We start from the raw sequence: 16710 nt of genomic DNA, 5'->3' as shown, positions 1-16710 counted from the left end.
TTATTGCTTTTTTTAATCTGCTTTCAAAAGTACCACTGAAAATGGTGAGTGAAGATAATGCAGCAGAAGTTGAGTAAGTTATTGTGGATGCAAGGTGTCTTGGAAAAAAAAAAGAATGCCGAAGCTAATGGTTGTATCCATTTACTTACAAATTTGGAGTGAAAACTGGTGATTGTCCACAACTCTGCTGATTGTTTTCCTGCTAGGAAGCTCTTATGTTAAATCTGTCTTATGCCTGAAGGGGACAAACAGCTGGGTTGTTTGTTACTTGTTGGAAAAGACCCATTTGTCTTCTGATTTGAGTTTCATAGCACATCTACTGTAAAAATAACTGGATTTTCTGCTTTTCTAAGTAAGAAGGGAGACAGGCCCAAAATTTCCATCTATTGTCTCTTTTTGCTCTGTTCCAGATCCTTCTGATGCTTCAGCATTTGTCAGTCCACTAGAGTGGTGTGCTAAGCTTTTTATTACTGAAGTACTTTGATATTTTTGAAAGGTGCTTGAAGTGGCTTAGCTCTTGTCACACAGTGTTACAGTTGACATCATTCTTGAATTATTAGAAATGGAGCTTGGGCAGCCTTACATGGTCACATAGCAATGAGCGAGCCAATTTAATTGAAACAAAGATTTATATTTTCCTCATATGTTTATATATTTCTTTGGAAAATGTTTGTGTTTTAGAATTCAGTCTAAAATGATTGAGTAATTTGAAATTTAAAGTATTTTCTAAGTTGTTACAGAACCTTTAATAACTTCATTTCAAGAACATAGACTTGGCAGCTAGCATGGGGAATGTTGTTTTATTCTGTAGGTTGATAGTGTTTTGTTGCTTATGGAAATGGAAACAATTTCTTTTGCTCCTTCTATTGGAAGCATTTTTTGGTTGAAACTTTTTGAGAATCCTTGATTCTAGTGGCTGGATCTGTGTGAATTTGTATGCCTGTAGCATGGTTTGTTCCCCTGCTCCAGAGCCCCCCTCAGCATCCCTTTGAGCTGGAGCAGAATGCTTTTCCCCTAACCTGTTTTCCCTTGCAGATGGCTTGTACAGCAACAGTTAAATGTTTGACCGATTGTTGCTGGTCTCCACAGGGGTCAGCCTGCTGCCAGTCAGCACTGCTGATCCCTGACCTGGGTTTCCTGTTTAGGCATATTTCTGGGCCTTGCACAGCAGCTGGGGGATTTTTGGCATGAAAAGCACAGCAGTGGGGACCTTCCCATTCCCAGCGAGGGCTGTTAAGTTTCCTTGGCGCTGAAGACATGAAGAACTGCTTTTGTGTCTAGTACTAGAAATCACATTCCATGTCTGAAACACATCTGTAGCCTTGGAAGGAGCCATGGCACTCCGAGTTTGTGGGAACAGATGCTGCAGTGATCAGTGGCTTGGTGTCTGGGAGATGCTGAGTAAATTCTCTGGGACAGCAGTGTGAAAAGATGCTGTTGTGTTTAAACGGGTGTGATTAAACTTCATCCTGTGTGCCCAGGCCAGAGAAATGTGGAGCAAGAATGGTTGTAGCTCACTGCGGTGATACCCAGTAGTACCCTCAGTCCCTGCTGTACTCTGAGGTCTTATCTGGGGCAGGACCTGCTGGGAACCAACAGTAGCCTAAAGGTGTCAGGAGTCCATGACCTCAGTGTGTAGTTGAAAGGATGACAAGGTTACTGCCACAGGAGGGTGGATAACAGGAGCATTTAGGCAAATCTTGGGCACAGTCAATCCACAGAAGGTACTGGCATCTTGTAAGATTATCACTGGTTTTCTAGCTCCATTTTCAGTATGAGGATGGCACAAGACTGTAATATTAAGTCTTAATCGTGCAAGATCTTTTATTTCTAAATCTGGAAATGTTCATCTGAGATGATGGAACATTCTCCTGCTATTGAAATGTATAATCTCACAGGTGTGTTCGTACCTGTCTGGCAGGATCTGATGGAAAAGTTTGTTTACTTTGTGTATTTTTAGATTACAGGAACTGACTGTTTGTTCAGAAGATAATGCTGATGTTCATGATATTGAACTTTTACAGTACATCAGTGTGGATTGTTCAAAACTCAAGCGACTCTTGCAAGGTATGGTCTGAGCCTGTGTTTTGAAATATTTCTATTTTAATCTGATTAGTCAGAGATGACACAGTGCAATTGATATATAAACAGGGTTTATTGCTCTGTTTTACTCCAAGGAGTCATGTATTTACTGAAGTATTTAAGAGTAGTTAAGTACTATTAAAATATTTATTTGAAAATTGCTTTGTGCTTCAAATATCTTGTATAACCTGTGTTGTTTTTAGAACAAGTTTCTGTTCTAAATGCAGAAATATTTTATCTTTACAGAGACTGTATTCAAGTTTAAAGCTCTAAAGAAAGTAGCTCAGTTAGCTGTTATCAACAGTCTTGAGAAGGTAAGTGTTCAGTACTTCTGTTTCATTGCTTATTTGTAGACTTTCTTCTAGTTTAGCAATAGTTGCAATTCAGTAATTTACTATAAAATAAAAAATTGCTGCCACCCTTTGATGCAAATATGTTTTGCAAGAAATTTTGAGTGATTAGAATTAAGAATAAAACCTCTCTTTGTTTAAATGTGTAATTCAGTAAAATTGTTGAAGCTCTGGAATGTGAAGGTGTTTCCCATTATCTGCAGGCATTTTGGAACTGGGTGGAAAACTATCCTGATGAATTCACAAAGCTGTACCAAACCCCCCAGACTGACATGGCTGGTAAGGCATAACACATGACAGTGTTCAAGGCTGGTTTCTCAAATATCACCAAATGCATTCACTTGCATTTTGTGCCCTCTTTGCTCCTTGTGCAGCCTGCAAATAAACAAATTTCTGTCAGCCTTTGTCAGGGCAGGCAAGAGTATGTTCCTGTCTGTTTTCTTTCCTGACTCCCCTCTTAAATGAGATTGATTTTGTGCTTCACAACACAAAGAAATAAACCCCAAAAGATGGAGACGCTTTAAATTTATATTTTTCATCTTGATACAGGGTAAAACTTAGAGAACATCACCTTTACTTGTCTCTAGTGAAAAAGAGAGGAGAATTTATATTTTCAGGTAAACTATGTCTTTAACTGGGTTGAGACCATTTGATCCCCAGTAGCATGTCAGTATTGTGCAGACCAGAACTTTCCTTCTGTGTAGGTGGAACCATCCCTCTGCTCTTTTATACCTGTTCTTTACCTCTTCATAGTTAAAACTGGTATTGGACTTGGGCTTATGTTTTATGCAGATTGTGCTGAGAAGTTGTTTGATTTAGTGGATGGCTTTGCTGAAAGCACGAAACGTAAAGCAGCAGTGTGGCCACTGCAGATCATCCTCCTGGTCCTGTGTCCAGAGATAATCCAAGATATAGCAAAGGATGTGGTAGAGGAAACTAAAATGAACAAGGTAAGAGAATGAATTCTGGCTCTGGTTTTTAGAGTTGGCTTGGTTTTGCTGATTCTGTATTTCAAGGATGTTTAATTTTGTCTTTCCTCCTTCAAGAGCACATTGCAATTCCATATGTAAATTTATGCACTCTTTTGAAGTTCTCACCTTACATACGTTCTTTTACTGTCAGTAATTCATACAGATAGTATGTCCCAAACAAAGTTATTTCAGAACTTTCCATTTCCTTGGAGATTTGAATCTCTGTGCTGTGATTTCCTCTGCCTCCACCCGCAGCAAACAGCTGTGCTGAGGGTCTGGGGTCTGCAGGGGGCTGTGAGCCCCACAGGTGCTGGGTTTGATGTGGCTGCAGCATGAGGGCTGAGAGTGAACAACCACCTCTTGTGCCATTCTGATTGCCCCAGCTCTGTCAAAGGGAATGTCTTTAATAATGACAGGATTTCTCTAGGGTGCTGCATCCAGTGGGTTTTTGCCATCACAGTGTCTGGTTATAACTATCCCTGCTTGGAATTCTGCAGAAGCTGTTCCTGGACAATCTCAGGAAGGCCCTGGCAGGACACAGTGGGAGCAGGCAGCTGACTGAAAGTGCTGCTATTGCTTGTGTTAAACTGTGCAAAGCATCTACGTACATCAACTGGGAAGATAATTCTGTCATTTTCCTGCTAGTGCAGTCCATGGTAGTAGATCTTAAGGTAAGAATGTCTATTTCCTAATTGCAGTGAAGAAATTTGAAATAATGAAGTTAATTTTGAATTTCTTAATTGAATACCAGTGGTTTTCAATTGAAAGTTTTGTATTAAAAGTAGCCAAGAATAATAATGGTATCTGATTTATATATTTATATCTTTCTGAATTATATAGAATTTGCTGTTTAACCCAAGCAAACCTTTTTCAAGAGGCAATCAGAATGCAGATGTAGACCTGATGATTGACTGCTTGGTTTCCTGCTTCCGCATAAATCCTCACAATAACCAACACTTCAAGGTAAGAACACTGCTTATGGTAAGTCATTCTCTACATACTATTGACAATCTGTCAGTTATAAAAGCTGTGCTAACAGCAGCTTGAAGCTCATAAATGAGTTCAACTGTATAAATATCCCTTAGTAATAAATCCCTGCATGTTTTGATAAATCTTTTCACAGCTGATTAGGCTTCTCTTGTTCAGATTTGACAGCTTTGTCAATTTAATAAAAAGGCTCCAGAATGTTTTTCAGGATGATAAGAAAGATGGCAAAGACAAAGATATTCCTAAGTGGCTTTTATGTATTTTTATTGTAGATCTGCTTGGCACAGAATTCCCCATCAACATTTCATTATGTGCTGGTAAATTCACTCCACCGAATCATCACAAACGTAAGTTCTGGCAGTATTTCATCAGCCCAGTGTCTGGGGCTTCTGTTCAGATCAATATCTGCTTAGTAAATACCATTTGGATGGCAGGCTAGATCTTGTGAGTGCAGAACATCTCGGGGTTGGTGCCTGTTCAGGAGGCAGAGTGTTTTAGTGAGCAGCTAGGTCGGAATCGTTGCTTCAGTTGCAGCCTGTTTAAAGTTATAGGTTTGATAATGGGCATGCAGGATGACTGGGCATACTGGTACAATGTACAGGGAATTTGGGGCGAGGGCTGGGGTGAGGGGTTGAGAGCCATGGCTCAGGGTCAGCGCTGCCCTTGCCTTGCAGTCGGCGCTGGACTGGTGGCCGCGGATCGACGCCGTGTACTGCCACGCCGTGGAGCTGCGCAGCATGTTCAGCGACACGCTGCACCGCGCCATGCAGGGCTGCGGGGCGCACCCTGCCATCCGCATGACCCCGGTAAGCCTGGGGCAGCCGGCCCTGCCTGGGGCAGCCGGCCCTGCCTGGGGCAGCCGGCCCTGCATGGGGCACCTGGCCCTGCGTGGGGCAGCCGGCCCTGCGTGGGGCAGCCGGCCCTGCGTGGGGCACCTGGCCCTGCCTGGGGCACCTGGCCCTGCGTGGGGCAGCCAGTCCTGCGTGGGGCAGCCGGCCCTGCCTGGCGCAGCCAACCCTGCCTGGGGCAGCCAGCCCTGGGGCACCTGGGGCAGCTGGCCCTGGGGCACCCGCCCTGCCTGGGGCAGCCAGCCCTAGGGCAACCAGCCCTGCCTGTGGCACCCAGCCCTGCCCTCCTTTTCAGCGCTTTGCGCTGGACACCAGAAGGGGGAAGAACAGAGCAGCAGGGAGCCACACGTGCTCTGTAGCCCTGCAGTGATGGGGGGTTAGCTGTTCCTAGTTCAATGTCTCTCAGTTTTCCTGGTGCTTTTAAACTGGCTACATACAAGTATTTGTCCTCTAACTGTCCTCTTTGGCTAACTGTCCATTTTAAGCTTTCTGGCTCTGTGAATAGCCAGCTAACATGTCCATCCCTGCTTAATGTGGAAAAACCAAAGCATTCTGTATGTGAAGGCAATCACTGAAAACTGTGATACTTTTACCATGATTGGCATCTTCATTTGTCTTCCTTTATGTTGAGCAAGTTGACTGTTTGGTCTTTGTGACAGCAACAAAGTAAAAGATTTTTCAGCCATTATGAAATAAAGTTAATATTTTTGGCTGTCTTGGAGAAAGTCTTGAGTAAATTCAGATTTGTAGTTCGTCCAAATTCTTCCAGTAAATCCACACACAGCTGTGTTGCTGCATTCTCCTCTGAACATTCCTTGAGGACTTCTGCTGTGGCAAGTGGTCTTGGTAGGTTGGTTTAGAGAGCCTAAAATGAGACATAAAAATATTCGTGTTGGGCTTCTCAAAGGAGAGCAAATGAGCACAATGCTTTTGGTTGAAAGCTACTCCATGTTTAACTTGCTTTTCACCTGTGTGTATTCATCTGTTGGAGAATAGTTGCCCTGACAATACCCCTGCTCTGACTGGTGGTGCTTTGTCTTCTGCTTCTCACTTTCCCTCTGCCTGGCCGCTGTTGCCCACGTGCTCAGACGCCCGCCAGCCCCTGCTTTGCATGGCCCTGGGCCTCTGCTGCTGTAAGTATGACCCGTAACTACCGCAGAAAAGCCCTTCCTTGCGCTGACTTTTCTGTGCATAGTTACCGCAGAGCCCGCCAGCCCCGGGCAGCGCCAGCGGAGCTCCTTCCCCCAGGAGGGCACCGTTGGTTCTGTGCCCAGCACGATGCTCTTGCCCCGTGCCCCTGCTCTGCTTTAGAGCTGGTTCCTCATTTCCAGCCTGAACTCACTGATGCTGAACTCCTCCGCGTCTGTCCTTGTCCGGTGCTGTCTGTCAGTGTCTTGCTGCTGTTGGTTCCTTGGTGCACTGCACAGAGCCTGGCCTGTCTTTCTCACTGACACTCTGTACTTTGGATTGTGTGGAGGCAATAAGTGCTTTCACAGAAACACATTTCCTTTCGCCACGTGCCTCTCCTAGAAATCCCTGAGCTGTGGCAAACCAAGGCTTAGCACAGAGTTAGCTGCCTCTACCACTGGGCTATCAATTTCTTGATCAGATGCTTTATGTGGTAGGTTTTATTCCATATATTTGCACAATAACTAATTATTGAAATAACATGAAGACCTAATTTCTTGTAGAAATTAATCATACCATGTCATAGCTCATCATTTACCTTGAATGGTAAAGGCTTTCTCCTTTTGTTCAAAACTTACAAGTAGTTCACTGGTTTTTCAGCTGAAGGCAGATTTTTATATTTAAGTGGTGCCCTGTGTGCCTTTTAGAATTGAAAGGTTCATTTTCCAGAGGCTGTTGAGGTGAACATGCAAGCATCTGGCCTGGGGCTGTAGCAGAAAATAAAGACATTACTTTGCCTTTAGAAAGAATTCCCTCTCATGTACTCAGAACGAGTTGTAAACATTTATTTTTATTTCTGTCTCAGGCCAGAGACGTAACCAGTAATTCCTTTTGGTACTTTTTCCACTTTTCTTTCGCCACAGTTTGTCTCTTTTGCAAAAAATTTTATGTCTTCGTGCAGCTTACTGAAACAATTGTTAAGGGAACTTTAAAGATACAGTAGTGATTGCCTGTGAGAGGGGATTTTGAACTAGAAGGCTATGTGACTATACTTGAGTTTTGTGTACTTTTAAACTTTTTCTTAAATTATAGATGATAAAAGCAATATATTTCATAAGATATTTAATTGTAACTGTTAGGTTTGACTACTTTCCTGATGAAGACTGTCATTTCTTTTTCCTTCTATCAGAGCCTTACATTTAAGGAGAAAATGACAAGCCTTAAATTTAAAGAAAAACCTACTGATTTGGAAACCAGAAGCTACAAGTTCTTGTTGTTGTCCTTGGTGAAACTGATACATGCAGATCCAAAGCTTTTGCTGTGTGTAAGTAAATCCTACTGTCATGGTGTTCAGTCATAGTGGAATTTACTTTTGAAGCTACTAAATGAGAAAAAATTAATGGTCACCTGACCATCTAGGACACTTCCTACTCATCTTTTTCTCTGGTTATGATGGTCCTGTGGTTTTAAAGGAAAAAGAAACTGTAAGAGACTTTACAGAATCAGAGCAACACAATGAGGGGGAGCATGAAGTTCTGTGACTCTGAAGGGGAAGGTGGGGGAAGGAGAGGGGAATAGAAGAAAATTAAAATAAGGAGGTTGGAAATTAGTCATCATTTCAATGAGTACTGTCTTAGATCTTCCATTTTCTCAGGCCTGTGATGGTTTAATATAAAAATATTCCAGTTCTGTCAGAGACATGATATGCAAGGCGTGTTATGGATTAAAAATAAAATAACAGATTCTCTGAAGGATCCCCAAATCCTCCTAGTTCAGCAGCAGGAGTGCTGCAGGAGCTGTCAGCAGCGTGGTCAAGCAGGGAAGGCTTTGCAGCTGAGCCTGTGCTGTGTGTTTCTGTGCAGAACCCCAGGAAGCAGGGCCCCGACTCGCAGGGCAGCACGGCCGAGCTGATCACGGGGCTGGTGCAGCTGGTGCCGCAGTCCAGCATGCCCGACATCGCCCAGGAGGCCATGGAGGTGAGGGGCACAGCCCTGGGTGGGCTCCCTGGCTGGGCACTGCTGCTGCCACAGCCTCTCCTGCAGAAACAGAGTCTCTGTGTGTGTGTGTACAGCATGGCTTGGGACAGAGATACCAGGGAAAACCTCTGCGTCTGCAGTATGAGTGTGGAGTAATGACTAAACTGAAATGCTGTTGACACTGACTAACAATGAACTCGTGCTGTTCTATGGAAAATGCTTTTTATATCTTTTGTTGTTCTTAAAGCAGTTAATGAATATGACTGCACCTGTTTCTCTGCCTGTGCTCATGTACTCTGTAAAGTTCTGTCTTTAAGTGTAACTGTCTTTGGCTTTAGGCCTTGCTGGTTCTGCACCAGTTGGACAGCATTGACTTGTGGAATCCTGATGCTCCTATAGAAACATTCTGGGAGATCAGGTATGTAAATTAACTTATATAAATGAGAGAAATAGCTGTTTTGATTTGTCTTCTCTTTTGAAATAGCTGTGAGTATTTTGGGAAAGCTTTGCAACAACAGGGAGTTCACGGTCTCTTCGGGCGGGGGGAAAACCCGTCACACTTGACACTAATTTGGACCCTTTGGCAGTTTTAACAGAGAGTGTGAGGCCTGACGGGATGTGAAGAAGGAACATCCCTAGATGTGTTCCTTCCAGAGCAGAGTTGACACGTTGTCAGAGCAGTGTAGGTAACTCGTGCTGCCCTGTCTGTGCTGTCTCTGTCCCGGGCAGAGCTGGAGCTCCAGGCCGGGCTGCCCGCGGGGCTTCAGCTGCTCCAGGCCGTGGGCGCTGGGAAGGGTCCCAGGGGAGCTTGGCCTGTCCATGCACACTCTCACCTCTCTGTTGTACTGCTGGAAGCCCAGGGTAGTGTTTGCACAGGGTGTTCATGCTAAGTGCCTATTTCTATGTGAAATGTAGTGTAATACCTTCAGAAGTGTTGCTGTTCCATCAGAAGGCTGATGCTGAATTTCATTTTGCTGCAGTTCACAAATGCTTTTTTATATCTGCAAGAAGCTCACAAGTCATCAGATGCTCAGCAGTACAGAAATCCTCAAGTGGCTGCGAGAGATTCTCATCTGTAGGAATAAATTTCTGCTAAAAAATAAAGTAAGTGAACATTACCATCTCCCTGTTAGGATCATTAACATGAATTGTTCCCTGTTGGTGTCACTTCCTTTATTTACCAGGTTATTTTTGATTGGAAAAGATTAAGTAGCTACTCCTACATGTTCTGTTCTCTGATTTCCTCTCTGCTTTGTGAGGCACCTTGGTTAGAATGGGTAACTAAAGTTAGGTTTGGGATGGTTTTTTTCCTCTTTGGCTGCACAGGTTGCTGTACTTGCCTGGAAAAGGAATGTTTCACAGAAACATGTGCCTTGTGCCTCTTTGCCTAATACAGGGAAATAGTCCCCAAGGTGAGAGAAAGGGAAGGTAGTTAATGGTAAAATACACATGCTTATGGATGGAGGAAGTTTCCTTTTGCATCTCAGGTTCTTCTGAGTCCCAGAATTCTGACTTGCTTCTTTCTGATATTCTTAAAGTATCAAATAATGTATTACTTTTGGGGAAATATCAGTCTAGGATACCATTAAAACAAGGAAATTGGTAGCACCCTGAGTGCAGCAGTGGAAAAAGTACTGTGTAAATGTCCAAGAGCTTTTTACCTTCCTCAGATCTATGCCTTTTACTCTTTTAAAGTATCAATTGATATATTTTTTTCATCCCCTCTCTTTATAGCAATCAGATAGGAGTTCCTGCCACTTCCTTTTCCTTTATGATGTCTCTGGAAGTGGAACTAGTCAAATTTCTCTTGACCATGAGGAAATGATGCGCTGTGCACCAGGGGCTGCCCTGAGGAAAGCGAAGGGGAATTCTTCCATAGTAAGTAATACATGTTTATAGTTAATTTTAACATTTGAGAAAAACCCTGTGGGCAAGTAGAAATTAAATTACCTTTAGAGTTAATGTGCTGGTTAACAATGATGTTTCAGACTTTACAAAGTAACATTTTTTCAGTTTAAATGTTGGCGGATATTTTTTGATTACAATTGCAAACAGCATTGTGACAGCATATATGAGCTCTGATCCTTTTTAGGATGGCTTATTCCTAATAGAACAAAAGCAGTTTCAAACGCAGTGTGGCCAGGGCTGAATGTTCACAAGCAGTGTTCCCCTCTGGGGATTGTGTGTTTGCCAGGAGAGCACTGCAGGCTGCAGCGGAACCCCGATCTGCCGCCAAGCCCAGACCAAGCTGGAAGTGGCCTTATACATGTTCCTGTGGAGCCCAGATATCGAGGCAGTCCTGGTGGCCATGTCCTGCTTCCGTCACCTCTGTGAGGAGGCTGACATCAGATGTGGAGTAGATGAGGTCTCAGTGCATAATTTTTTGCCAAACTACAACACTTTCATGGAGTTTGCATCTGTGAGCAACATGATGTCAACAGGTGAGAGTCATGAGTCAGTTAAAGTAATTTTGTACCTGGACAAAAGGCTGTTGCCTGTGCTTGAGTTCTTTAAACAGGTTGAAGTTCTTGATTTCATGCTGCTCTGGCTTTTCCTGGAATGTCTTAATTATTAGAATTGCTAGAAAGTGTAAGGAATTTGGGTGACTGAGCTCAGGAGGATTTTACAATTGTGTAACAAGAAGCTACCTTTCTAAAGACTTTAAGGGGGATATGTTCCTCTTAATTCAATAATTACTTTCAAAGATCACAAATTTGATGTAGGTGGATTTTCAAAAACTGAGTTCAATGTTCTGTGCCCTTTGCAGGGAGAGCAGCTCTTCAGAAGAGAGTGATGGCATTATTGAGGCGCATTGAACACCCCACTGCAGGCAACACAGAGGTGAACTAACTTCTCACTTCATGTGCTCTGTGTGCATATTAAAAAAACAAACACAGAGATATTGTCACTACAAGTAGTTTTGAAGTTAAGTCTTGATATATCTTATTTTCTTTCAGGCCTGGGAGGATACTCATGCAAAATGGGAACAAGCTACAAAACTAATCCTTAACTATCCAAAGACCAAAATGGAAGATGGGCAGGTGACTATGAATTTTTCCATTGGTTCAACATTTTGAAATTGAAAACAAGTCTTTAGGCTTATATATTTTAAGGCATTTGAGTTTTAACTCAGCAAACGACCTCTGTGTGCAGGTGACCGAGAGCCTGCACAAGACGATCGTGAAGCGGCGCATGTCGCACGTCAGCGGCGGCGGCTCCATCGACCTGTCGGACACGGAGTCGCTGCAGGAGTGGATCAACATGACAGGGTTCCTGTGTGCCCTGGGCGGGGTGTGCCTGCAGCACCGCAGCAGCGCGGGGCTGGCCACCTACAGCCCCCCCATGGGCCCCCTCAACGAGCGCAAGGGCTCCATGATCTCCATGGTCTCCACCGAGGGCAGCGTGGAGACCCCGGTCAGCAAATTCATCGACCGCCTGCTTACCCTCATGGTCTGCAACCACGAGAAGGTGGGGCTGCAGATCCGCACCAACATCAAAGACCTGGTGGGGCTGGAGCTCAGTCCAGCGCTCTATCCGATGCTCTTCAACAAACTGAAGAATACCATCAGCAAGTTCTTTGATTCCCAAGGACAGGTGATTCACAGTTTTACATTTGATACTATTTCACACTATTTGATACTATTTACATGTCATGCTATTTACATTTGTGTCAGTCCTGCCTTCCCCCCCAGGTGACTGAAATGATGGATCCCTGTTTGTGTTCTGTGCACACCCCCTGTGAGCAGAGTGATCATCACAGCACATGTTAACGATTATTGTGGTTGTGATTCCAGGCTGTATTTAACATTCTTGAATAGTGAACTCTTGAGTGCAGAATCTGTGAGATTGTTTGTGGAATCCTTATGGCTGGCAGTGTTCACATATTGAATTGTGACGTGTATTGGAATTCTGTTGGCTTGGTGGTAACTAGAAAAATGCTTGTCCATGAGATTTTTGAAATGTTGCAGTATATTTGGCAAATACTCTTTCTTTGGTTTTATGTGTAAAAAATTAACCAGAAATTGTCATCCTGCAGGTCTTGTTAACTGACACCAACACACAATTTGTAGAGCAAACCATTGCTATAATGAAGAATTTGCTTGACAATCACACAGAAGGGAGCTCAGAACACCTTGGCCAAGCAAGCATTGAGACAATGATGCTGAATCTGGTTAGGTAAGGAGCCCTCTTGACCTTCTTATACACAGGCATTATGTTTAAGAAGTGAGTTGGAGCCTTCTAGTTTATATCTTTTTGCTTGTGTCCATGGAGAAGCAGCAGCTGATTTTCTGATCCTCCTTATGGTTCTGACAGCTTCAGTAATTGTGGAAGGTGTGTAGCATAAAGTGCATTGCTGAAGAGTGGCTGTTTTGTTTTTTAGAGCTGACCATTCCATAGCTTGGCCCTACTGCCATAGGCATTCCTGGTTACTTTTCTGTACATTGATGTTAGTGGTTAAAAACCAGCTGAAGGCCAGATTTTGGTTCACTATTACACTGATAGAAAGTTTTGGCCAGAAGAAATTTTCTACTGATGCAGGGGATTACTTGGAGCAGAGGAAGTGAAGTAACATGAAGTAATTAACTAATCTTTTTTGCTTTTTTCTTCAGGTATGTGCGTGTGCTTGGAAATCTGGTACATGCCATTCAAATAAAAACAAAGCTCTGTCAGTTGGTAGAAGTAATGATGGAGAGGAGAGATGACCTTTCATTTTGTCAAGAAATGAAATTTAGGTAAGGATGGCATTACCTAACTGATAGGGTAGAGTACTGTGGGCAAGTGTAGTTTTCTGTGGTTAGGTGGTTAAAAAAGAACCCAAAGCCCTGGCACAGCAGTATTCTTGGTACAGGGAGAGTTCCCTTGTCTGTCTTCAGAACGATTATGAGCCTGGTGCTGCATCTAAGTATTACTTAGTTTGTGGTGATACTGAACACTTGTAACAATTTATTGTGTGATAGAAGACTGGTAGAAAAACCCCAACGAAGCTTAAACAATCTGTTTATGTGTAACAGGAACAAAATGGTGGAATATTTGACAGACTGGGTAATGGGAACTTCTAATCAAGCAACAGATGAGGATGTGAAATGCTTGACCAGGTAAGGGGCACTCTTCACTGTAACAGCATTTGATTGCAGGTAGAGCTATAAGTAAAAGTGACTTATATTTATTAAATTTTATTTTTCAGAGATTTGGACCAGGCGAGTATGGAAGCAGTGGTCTCTCTTCTTGCTGGACTTCCACTCCAGCCTGAAGAAGGAGATGGTGTTGAGTTGATGGAAGCAAAATCTCAATTATTTCTCAAGTAAGTAGTGACTTTTAAATGTTTCTCTATATAATTACTCTGAAGAGAAGCCCTATATGACCTTTATTACAAACTGTGCTTTTCTTCCAGCAGAAATAATTTTATTATCCCAATAGGAATTACCTCTTTGGCCCATTTCAAAATCTCTGCTTTGTAGGTTTATGGAAACATTTTCCTTTTAAAATAATTAGAAAATTTGACTTTGTTTTTGCTTAATGCAGATGTGTGTGTTTCAGTCATGGCAAGGATTAGCTCAATTTGATACTGTATTTTATTTGTTTTCATGCACAAAACCTAAATTCTCTTTGAAGACATTTGTTGATAGAGGCACACCAGTGTTGGGGAGAATGGGCACACCAGATTTGGGACAAAGGGAGGTGGTTGGAGCACAGTTAAGGTTTGAGCTGTGCCTTGAGGAGGCTGCCTGGGGAGGGGATGAGGTTTGGGGGGGTTTGTTGGGTGATTGCTGTGGGTGAGGTTTGGGAGGTTTGCTGTGCATTGGCTCCCATGGGTGAGGATTTGGGGGTTGTTGTGGATTGGCTCCCATGGGTGAGGATTTGGGGGTTGTTGTGCGTTGGCTCCCATGGGTGAGGATTTAGGAGTTGTTGTGTATGTGCTGCCATGGGTGAGGATTTGGGGGGTTATTGAGCATTGGCTCCCATGGGTGAGGATTTGGGGGGTTTGTTAGCTCCAATGGGTAAGGATCTGGCGTGTTTGTTGGCTCTCATGGATGAGGATCTGGGGGTTGGTTAGCTCCCGTAGGTGAGGATTTGGGAGGTTTGTTAGCACCCATGGGTGAGGATTTGGGGGTTGTTGTGCATTGGCTCCCATGAGTGAGGATTTGGGAGGTTTGTTAGCACCCATGGGTGAGGATTTGGGGGTCGATGTGTGTTGGCTCCCATGGCCGGGCACCTGTGACCGTGAGGGCTGTCCCCAGGTACTTCACGCTGTTCATGAACCTGCTGAACGACTGCAGCGAGGCGGAGGAGGAGGGCGCGGCGGCGGGCGGGCGCAAGCGCGGCATGTCGCGCAGGCTGGCGTCGCTGCGGCACTGCACCGTGCTGGCCATGTCCAACCTGCTCAACGCCAACGTGGACAGCGGCCTCATGCACTCCATAGGTAACGCCCCGCCTGCCCGGTGCCCGCCCCTGCCTCTGCATCCCCCTCACTGCTGCTGCCTCTCTCCGCAGGCTTGGGCTATCATAAAGACCTCCAGACCAGAGCCACCTTCATGGAAGTCCTCACCAAGATCTTGCAGCAGGGGACGGAGTTTGATACCTTGGCAGAAACAGTGCTAGCGGATCGCTTTGAGAGATTGGTGGAGCTGGTTACGATGATGGGTGATCAGGGGGAGCTTCCCATTGCTATGGCTTTAGCCAATGTGGTGCCTTGTTCTCAGTGGGTAAGTTAGTTTTATTTCCTACATTTTGTTAAAATAATAAGGCGTGAAATAAAAAGTGCCACAACAGTCTGGTACGGAGTGAATAGAGCTGTCACTGACAATAGCTAGCCTTCCTTTGTGTGTTCTTAATAATGTACTGAATCTAAGTTCAGATCTTGGTGATAAACTGCATTTTAGTTAACGTCTAGGAACTATTTATATGCAGTTATTATAATAAATGCATCTGGGCTGGTTATTTATTATGGGTGGTGTGTGCTGTGATGCAGACACACAGAATTGTGTTTGCTCTTCTAGGTTTTAGCAAGATGAGTTGGGCTTTGTTACACAGCAGAGTAACTGCTTGTCTGTCTGGATAACCATTATGAACTTGTAAGGCTGGATATCCTGAGGCAGATTTTGAGACAAGTAGTAGCATAGGAAGCGTTTGCAGAGAGATTGTTTTTGTGTAATTTGATATTTACCTGCCAGTGCCCATAGCAGACATAAAGCTTTATTGCAAACTGCTCGGTGGTTTTGTCATAGTGCTGGGATTTCATACTTGGCTCCCTGCGAGTCAGATTAACTCTTCCTCTTCCCTTTAAGGATGAGCTGGCTCGTGTCCTGGTCACACTCTTTGATTCCCGGCACCTGCTCTACCAGCTCCTCTGGAATATGTTCTCAAAGGAGGTCGAGTTGGCAGACTCCATGCAAACACTCTTCCGAGGAAACAGCTTAGCCAGTAAAATAATGACTTTCTGTTTTAAGGTACATAATCTCTTTTTTTTTTCCCTCTGGTACAGATCTCTTCTATAGCAGGAAAACTTTTTGTGTTTTAACGCTTCATGAAGTGAATCTTGTAGAACACTTTTGCTCAGGCCCTTAAAAAGTAGGCATCCCTCTGGCACTAAACTTTTGCCTTTCTGACTGGTTCAATTGTATGAGTGATTCTGGGCCAGTGCCAGCTGGAGGACTCTTCCTGCTAAATTCTGAGGTCTTGTTGGTGCTCCCATTTCAGTTCAAAAAGTTGTGTACAAACAGAGGTGAAGTGTGGAGTCAGTGCTCTAAGGAAGAGTGTCTGCTGGTTAATGCAGTTGTTATTTTTTTCCAATTGGAAATTAATTAAAATAGCTGTAGAAATTGATCTTGGTTGTGTTCCAGAGGTGAGACTATAATATACAAACCCGAGTTTTACAGAATTTGGCTTATGTCAAAGCAGCCCAAGTGTTTCAGGCTGTTGAAAGCTTCCAGAACTTGCAGGTTCCTGTGTCAATCTTGGCTCTGTCCTTGTTTCCCCTGCACACAGGTCTATGGTGCTACATATTTGCAGAAGCTGTTGGAACCCTTGCTGCGGACTGTGATCACATCCCCTGAGTGGCAGCATGTCAGCTTTGAGGTGGATCCAACAAGGTTTGAGATTCAGGGCAGCAGAGCAGCAATTGTATTTATTTGTAAACATGATTCCCACTCATTCTCTGTAATAGCATTCCTTTTTCCTTGTTGCAGATATTTCTCTTATGCTTTCATACTGTTGTACCTCTCACTTTTCCAGACGCATTGTCTCTGCAGCCCTCTTGCTCTGTTGCTTTAAATTATTTCTAACTCTTAGAAAAATCAAAATTATTTCCAACTCTTAAACCATCATGAACTGATAATGCAGTTATCAGTTGGAATTGTGCATGCACATG

At 43.7% G+C, this 16710-nt stretch overlaps 1 protein-coding gene across 2 annotated transcripts in view; it reads left to right on the top strand.

Moving 5' to 3' along the window:
* The window catches only part of NF1 (neurofibromin 1), a 72818-nt gene that overhangs the window by 10383 nt on the left and 45725 nt on the right, over positions 1 to 16710 (top strand). For both annotated transcript variants that reach the window (XM_058817975.1, XM_058817974.1), the window contains exons 5-29: positions 1961 to 2067; positions 2329 to 2396; positions 2636 to 2711; positions 3225 to 3382; positions 3901 to 4074; positions 4244 to 4366; positions 4663 to 4737; positions 5065 to 5196; positions 7556 to 7690; positions 8229 to 8342; positions 8681 to 8760; positions 9323 to 9446; positions 10077 to 10220; positions 10537 to 10783; positions 11110 to 11183; positions 11300 to 11383; positions 11496 to 11936; positions 12379 to 12518; positions 12953 to 13075; positions 13355 to 13438; positions 13528 to 13644; positions 14582 to 14763; positions 14835 to 15046; positions 15629 to 15790; positions 16329 to 16432. In XM_058817975.1, coding sequence (XP_058673958.1) covers positions 1961 to 2067; positions 2329 to 2396; positions 2636 to 2711; positions 3225 to 3382; positions 3901 to 4074; positions 4244 to 4366; positions 4663 to 4737; positions 5065 to 5196; positions 7556 to 7690; positions 8229 to 8342; positions 8681 to 8760; positions 9323 to 9446; positions 10077 to 10220; positions 10537 to 10783; positions 11110 to 11183; positions 11300 to 11383; positions 11496 to 11936; positions 12379 to 12518; positions 12953 to 13075; positions 13355 to 13438; positions 13528 to 13644; positions 14582 to 14763; positions 14835 to 15046; positions 15629 to 15790; positions 16329 to 16432 — 3480 coding nt within the window. The remainder of the gene's footprint in view (positions 1 to 1960; positions 2068 to 2328; positions 2397 to 2635; positions 2712 to 3224; positions 3383 to 3900; positions 4075 to 4243; positions 4367 to 4662; positions 4738 to 5064; positions 5197 to 7555; positions 7691 to 8228; positions 8343 to 8680; positions 8761 to 9322; positions 9447 to 10076; positions 10221 to 10536; positions 10784 to 11109; positions 11184 to 11299; positions 11384 to 11495; positions 11937 to 12378; positions 12519 to 12952; positions 13076 to 13354; positions 13439 to 13527; positions 13645 to 14581; positions 14764 to 14834; positions 15047 to 15628; positions 15791 to 16328; positions 16433 to 16710) is intronic.

This window comes from Ammospiza caudacuta, chromosome 20 (assembly GCF_027887145.1).
Source record: "Ammospiza caudacuta isolate bAmmCau1 chromosome 20, bAmmCau1.pri, whole genome shotgun sequence".
NCBI classification, from domain to species: domain Eukaryota; kingdom Metazoa; phylum Chordata; class Aves; order Passeriformes; family Passerellidae; genus Ammospiza; species Ammospiza caudacuta.
This window is presented reverse-complemented; position numbering and strand designations above follow the sequence as displayed.